Below are 7,251 nucleotides of genomic sequence, written 5' to 3'. Positions count from 1 at the left end.
TCCCGGTCCCCTGGGAGGAGCTCAGAGTAGAACCGCTGCTCCTCCACACTGAGAGGAGCCAGCTGAGGTGGCTCGAGCATCTGTTTTGGATGCCTCCTGGGCGCCTTCCTAGGGAGGTGTTCCGGGCATGTCCCACCGGGAGGAGGCCCCGAGGAAGACCCAGGACACGCTGGAGGGACTATGTCTCTCGGCCGGCCTGGGAACGCCTCGGCATTACCCCGGAGGAGCTGGAGAAAGTGTCTGGAGAGAAGGAAGTCTGGGCATGTTTGCTTAGACTGCTGCCCCCGAGACCCGGTTCTGGATAAGCGGAGGAAAATGGATGGATGGAGGGAAACACATTTCCTAACTGTGCATATGACAAATAAACACTTTGACCTTGACGGAGTCCAAGTCTTGGTGCATTTGGGATAAAATATTACATTGTGTCACTGATCTATTTTGACAGACCCGCTGAAAATTCACAAAAGCGTTCGACATATTATTTATGCACTTAATTTTTGAATACAGCCATGACCTAGTACTCCTTAAGTTGACAAACAATATGTTGTCTGGCTCTTAACATTTTAAAACTTAAATTGAGTGTGTGTTGCTTGGTGACCCAGGTACCATATCTGCCTTTGGCCAGGGTCTTGGTACCTTGGCTGCACATCTGAAGGGTACTGTACAAATATAGGAATGACATTTCATAGTAAGTTGACATTGGATAAGCAGATCAACTCAGTTGTGAAATCGAGCTTCTTCCAAATGAGATGACTAAGTAAAGTCGTCATTCCTTTTTTCAATTATTTTGAATTTGTGTCTATGCTCTTATTGTACTGAGGTGTCACTCATCCCTCTCTCACCTTGAGATGGTTCAGATTGCTGCTACTTGTTTCCTGATAAGTACAAGAACATTTGGTCATATAACCCCAGTTGTGGCCTGTCTTCACTGACTTTCAGTCTGTTTTAAAATTGTTACAGACCTGGCATCTTGTAACTCTTTGCTTAAGACATTCATTCATTCATTTACCATGGCTTTTAATGTAGTGTAATTTGACACAATCTAATTAATCAAGGACTTGTTTTGTTTTGCAAGTGTGATATAAATGTATTTTCAATGTTCCTATTATATATATATATTCTTTTGTTTATCATGCTGCACAGTTTTGTGTGTTTGATAAGGAGCCACTAACAATTAAGACTGAAGTTTTCATTTCATTGTACTTTTTATTTCTTCAAGTTAAACTGGGTCCAACCCTCCATTACAGCAAATCTTTTGCTGCACAACAATGTGAGAGGGACAGCTACTTAACCTGGGCTTTCACTCTCATTAACACAATCAAGACATGGTGCAACAAACCAAAAACTGCAGCACAATCTCATCTATCAATCAAAATTGGACCCATCTGGACTGCATAGAGAAATGCTGTACTTCCTGCTAGTCTGCTATTTATTTGTAAAAAATAGTAAATTTTGGTGTTTCTGTTCAGATTTGACACTGTTGTTTCTGTGTTCTGTCTTTTGTAATAAAACTATAGTGGTATTTACATTGACGCGTTTTTTATTGTCATCCCTCCACTTCAAAGTGGAACTGTCCAGAATGTGTCCTTATTAAGTCAAACTGAACTTAAAATGGTTTTCTGCCCTCTAGCAGTGCTCAAGGTATGCAATTACTGTCCAAGGTTCAAGCATATTTTGTTTTATAAACTGCTGTTTATAAGGCTATAAACTCTATGGAAAATAGCATAGCTGGAAGGCTTGAGCTCGTTACAGTAGCGTTCGTTGTAGGTAAGAGATAAACAGTAGATTGTAGCTCTTCTGTGGCCAAACTGCATAGCAAGATGGAGCAAACTGGCGGTGTCAGCACGTCTGAGCCGCTCCTAAATGTCAGGAGCGTCTGCAGAAAGAGACGGAGCGAGAGAGGCGGTAGATCGTAGCTCTTCTGCGGCCAATATATAAAATAAAATGAAGGAACCGTGGTGATTTATAAATACTCTCCATCTCAGTAACACTGACAGCTGAATTCATGACAATTTTCTCTACGGTTGTCATCTATTATATGTGTATAAAGCTTAAGAATGGCATAATAGGAGCGCAAAAGCGGCAATGAGGAAGAGGAAAAGCATAGAGAGAGCTGCTAGACTGGGGAGTCACGTGACGCATAGCAGCCAATGGCATTGGATTGTATTGGCCCATTCGTTGTCTATGGACAAATAGACAAAATATAAATGTCGATTATAAAGAAACCATAAAAGAGATCAAGATGATTTTTGCACCATTGGTAGCTGAATGTCTCACAAGTTGAACAGAGTTGAAATGGCGTTTCTAGTCCAAGGTATGCCGGAGATATTAAGCTTCCAACTTTGCCTCATTTATTTCCAATGGGGAAATTTCTGTAAAAAAAAAAAAGCTGAATAGCTTAAAAAGTATAAAAGTTATAAAAAAGTTGTATACAAACAGTCATGTCCTTAAAGAGATAAACAGTTTGATACCTCAATGGCCCTTTTAGATGAAAGTATGCTGAAGGAGTTAGGTGCCAAAGAACAGTGGCGGAACCCAGAATAATAAAGAAGAAGATAACAAGAGTGTGGATGCGAGCATCCACACTAATAAATAAAGAACAGAAGAGCTTTACAGCATCCACACAATTAGGTATTTGCTACATTTCAGTGTTCTATTTAATACAGCCTATGTTATATTAAGGTAAATGATAGAGTCACTTTCGGCTTTTCTCGTTTGGGATTGTTACATCTATCACTACGGCCTTCTTCTTTTGTTTGTCCACCACTACCATGCCTGGTTGGTTGGCCATTACCAGTTTGTCAGTTTGTATCTGGAAGTCCCACAGGATCTTAGCTTGGTCATTCTCAACCACCTTTGGAGGTGTATCCCATTTTGACTTTGGGACTTCCAGCCTGTACTTGGCACAGATGTTTCTGTACACTATGCCAGCCACTTGGTTATGGTGTTCCATGTATGCCCTGCCTGCTAGCATCTTGCACCCTGCTGTTATGTGCTGGATTTTCTCAGGGGCATCTTTGCACAGCCTGCACCCTGGGTCCTGCGTGGTATTGTAGACCCCGGCCTCTACTGATCTTGTACTTAAGAGCCTGTTCCTGTGCTGCCAGGATTAGTGCCTCTGTGCTTTCAGTCCAGCTTTGTCCAACCATTGGTAGGATTTTTCGACATCACCCACTTCTTCTATCTGAAGGTGGTACATACCGTGCAGAGGTTTGTCCATCCATGAGGGTTCCTGCTCTTCCTTCCCTTGTTCTTCTGGTTTTTGCTGCCTGAGGTATTCACTAAGCACATCATCACTTAGAGCCATCTGCCTGATGTATTCATGGATCTTTGTTGTTTCATCCTGGATAGTGGCTGTGACGCTCACTAATCCTCAGCCTCCTTCCGTCCGCTTAGTGTACAGTCTCAGGATGCTGGATTTGGGATATATATCCCGTATATATACACATGGAGGGTTTCACCCCAAATCCAGCACCCTGAGACTGTACATTAAGTGAAAAGAGAGAAAAGAGAGCTTTACAATTAATGTCCTTTCTGTCTCTGTTGTCTGTCTTTCATGCTTATAAAGTGTGGAAAATTAATAAAATCATTTGCCGTCCAGGGTAGGCTAGTGGTTAAGGTGCAGCGCTCTCGCCGCTGCGGCCCGGGTTCGAATCAGGGTTGCATCAGGAAGCGCATCTGGCGTAAAACGTGCCAAATGTCAACATGTGAGTCATCAGTGTGATGATTCGCTGTGGAAACCCCTAAACGGGAAAAGCCAAAAGTGTCTTTCTTATATTAATGAAACCATTCATAGTATTGACACCAATCATGCAGTTTTTAAGTATCCCTAAAACTCATATCATATTAAAGGAAATATTATTGCTTTAGTTAAATGAAATGTTTTCAGTTTTCTTACATATTCAGGTTTTGTAGTGGCTGACAGTAACATGGAGAAATGTTACATTTTAGATAGAAATATTCAGTTGTTCAGTTAGTTGGCAACAAAAATATACAAGCATGATTTTTTTTTCTGCAAACGTTTAATCAGTTACGTATGTTGATGTTGTATGTCAAACTGTACAAATAATTTTCAGGACAAGAAAATGAGGTTGTGCTGAAGAAAATTATACCAAACACTGGAACGTTAAACATATTTTCATGTGGTATAAAAAGGTAAACTCAAAAGTATTAAATATTGGCCAACAAAGCCAAAAATATTCCAAGACTCCTGATATAAATTTAATAAACTTACTGAAATATGTCTCAAGAGTTGATGTCCATGGCTCCTCGCTCTCTACAGTATTTTGGCTTCACAGGAGCCAGGCTTCAGTATCTTAAGTGTAACAATTTGTTTAGTACATTTTCTAAACCAGGGGTAAAAAAAGGCATAGACCATAGGATTTAGACAGGAGTTAAAATAGAACAAGCATATTACAAAAGCAGAAGACGACTGATTGATTAGGGTGTCCTGACTTGTAAGTGTAACACAAAAATATGGGAAGAGACATATTACAAACATGAAGATTACAACACCAAGAGTCCTGGCTGCTTTCATTTCAGATTTCTTAGCAAGTACTTTCACTGAACCCTGGAGTGTGACAGCTGCAATGTGAGAATTCATGGCACGAGCCTGAGACACAGCCACCACAAACACTCTCATATACAGAACTAGAATAACAGTAATGGGAGTAATAAAGGACAAAAACATATCAATACGTCCAGCAATATAATCAATAACAACCACACATTCTCCAGAGCAGGATTTGTACCTGCCAGGGTGTATCAGGTTATCCTTCATCAGCAGGGTGTGACAGAGTGCAGAACTCATCCAACACAACAAAACACAGACTTGAACTCTTTTCTGGGTGACTTTCGTGGAGTAATGCAGAGGGTCACAAATAGCCACATAGCGGTCAATGGATATGAGCACCATGGTTCCTATTGAGGTAGTGGTAATAATATAGTCAGTAACACTGTAGAGAGAACACACAAGGTCACTGAGGAACCAACAGCCATTTACAAGCAAAAGCTGAAACAACATCAGGGGGCCCACGAGGAAATCAGACACAGCCAGAGAGAGGACAAGGTGGTTGGTGGGGCTGTGGAGCTGCCTGAAGAGGAACACCAGCAATATAGTCATCACTTTTCATCGTAACAAATATCATTTCACTAGAAAAATTCAAAACATTATTTACAAAAATATATAATAGAACAGTTAAGAAACATAATACTTCTTTGAAACTTTTCACATATTTGAATACTTGAAGTGTGAGATGGAGATGATGACCAGCAGGTTGAGAGTCACAGTGAGCAGAAAGATGGTGGACAGTATAATGTAAGTGAGCATGGTTACAGCATAGGGATGCATGGCTCTTCTGCAGGAGAAGTTGAGATGTGGAAAGCAGAGCTCAGCTTCCTCCATCATCAGAGAGAGAGGTAGAGGAGAGGAGCCGCTGCTGAGATATGACTCATATAACTGTTCCTCCACCCCCCACCCCCCTTTTTCCCTCTGGTGACTTTTTTCAGCAACTGAGCCTCTTCCTTGTTTAATTACTTCTTCATCTTTCTTCATCAGTGGGGGACAGAGGGAGGAGTAAAGCTATAGCTGTGCTTACTCCTGTGCCATGAATGCTAGAAGATCATTGTGTAAATTTCAAGTCATACATCTTTGCCTGCTGTCCAAGTGGCTACAAGCCAGATGTTCAGTCTTGCAGGTGGTGGGCCCCCAAGGCAGCAGTCTCATAGTATTGGTTCCCAGAGACCCTGTTGCTGCTCTCTTTTCACTGACTGTTCTGGTGCTGCTGTTACCACTGCATTACCAGTGCTGTTGTTTTCATCTTAGTTTTCTGTAATGTTACTATTGCTAGAAAGAATTGTATTTACCATAAAATCCGGACTATTGAGCACACCTGACTATAAGCCGCACCCAATAAATTTAAGAAGAAAAAAAAATTGTACATATATAGGCCACACTTGTCTATAAGCCGCAGGTGTCCACGTTGTAACATGACATATTTACACACGTCTCCAACGTCTCACCATCGCTTCATTGATGCCAAGCTTATGTGCAGCAGCTCTATTTCCTTCTTTGACAGTCAGATCGATCGCCTTTAACTTGAAAGCTGCATAATATGCATTTATTCGTTCATTTTCCATGATGAGGGTGTGTGCATGAAGCGCAAAATGACTGATCTGAAGAATTTAGTGTGAGTGCATTTGATTTAATTTGAACAGTTTCATTGGTCCACTGTGACCTGTTCAGTAATTTCATTGGTCTGATGTTACGAGGCTAAATGTATTGGATGGCATGAAGCTCGTTAGCCCTTAAAAATCCATAAATTAGCCACATCATTGTTTAAGCAGCAGGGTTCAAAGCTTGTGAAAAAAGTAGCGGCTTATAGTCTGGATTTTACGGTATTTATATTTTATGGCCATTCACTCATTCCATATTTTATGCAGCCCTGGCAGCACTGCCTTTTCTTAATGGTCTGAACGATATGGCAAATCCCAGTTGCCTGATTTGATTGTTCCTCACTCCTTCCTGACAAGAACAGGTCGAGTGAGGAGCAAGGAGTGAGTAGGCTGCTGGAGGAGCCATGAACCAGCATGCATACTACCAGGAACCTGAATCCGAAGCAAATAAATAAAATTCAGCCAGCTCTAATTTAATTTGGCTGTTTTTTACCTAATCTAAAATGTCAAAATATCTTCTGTGAAAAGAGGACTATTTGGAAATCCTGTTTCTCATGTTGTTTTCAGCACCTTTGCTTGCTACTTCTCAGCAAGGTGATCACTGTAGTATTGGTTCTGGTGCTGACTTGTTGCAAGAAGACGTGTCCTGAAGTACCTGTATTGGGAAGGAGTAAAGAAAGTTCATGCACTTTCTGGGCACTTCAGCTGTTAGATGTTAAGAGTGGATCAGCTCCATGTATGTACAGATCAAGATTCAAGATTCTTATTTGCAATTTATGCATAAACACACAGTCTAGGCATATATGAATTCTTGTGCTCTCCTGGAGTCAAGTAAAGAGTTAAAAGTCAAAAAAAGAGCACCTACTCTAAATATAAAATTACAGTGCCTTGCGAAAGTATTCGGCCCCCTTGAACTTTGCGACCTTTTGCCACATTTCAGGCTTCAAACATAAAGATATAAAACTGTAATTTTTTGTGAAGAATCAACAACAAGTGGGACACAATCATGAAGTGGAACGAAATTTATTGGATATGTCAAACTTTTTTAACAAATAAAAAAACTGAAAAATTGGGCGT

At 40.8% G+C, this 7,251-nt stretch overlaps 1 protein-coding gene across 1 annotated transcript; it reads right to left on the bottom strand.

Annotated features, from left to right (window-relative positions):
- Positions 1 to 4,276: 4,276 nt before the first annotated feature.
- LOC109952980 (trace amine-associated receptor 4-like) lies at positions 4,277 to 5,350 on the bottom strand. The gene is made up of 2 exons (XM_020588308.1): positions 5,244 to 5,350; positions 4,277 to 5,093 (listed from the first exon to the last, which is right to left on the bottom strand). The coding sequence occupies exons 1-2, from the start codon at positions 5,348 to 5,350 to the stop codon at positions 4,277 to 4,279; spliced, it is 924 nt and encodes a 307-aa protein (XP_020443964.1).
- Positions 5,351 to 7,251: the final 1,901 nt, after the last annotated feature.

This window comes from Monopterus albus, unplaced genomic scaffold (assembly GCF_001952655.1).
Source record: "Monopterus albus unplaced genomic scaffold, M_albus_1.0 scaffold526.1, whole genome shotgun sequence".
In the NCBI taxonomy this organism is placed as follows: Eukaryota; Metazoa; Chordata; class Actinopteri; order Synbranchiformes; family Synbranchidae; genus Monopterus; species Monopterus albus.
The sequence above is the reverse complement of the archived record's forward strand: the minus strand, read 5'-3'. Positions and strand labels throughout refer to the sequence as shown.

What these genes read in the sequence shown, in the direction of transcription:
- LOC109952980 (XM_020588308.1), bottom strand. Translation starts at nt 5,350, where the DNA reads ATGCATCCCTATGCTGTAACCATGCTCACTTACATTATACTGTCCACC. An exon ending in ATCTCCATCTCACACTTCAA is followed by an intron (nt 5,094 to 5,243) that starts GTATTCAAATAT and finishes GTTCCTCTTCAG; the next exon opens with GCAGCTCCACAGCCCCACCA.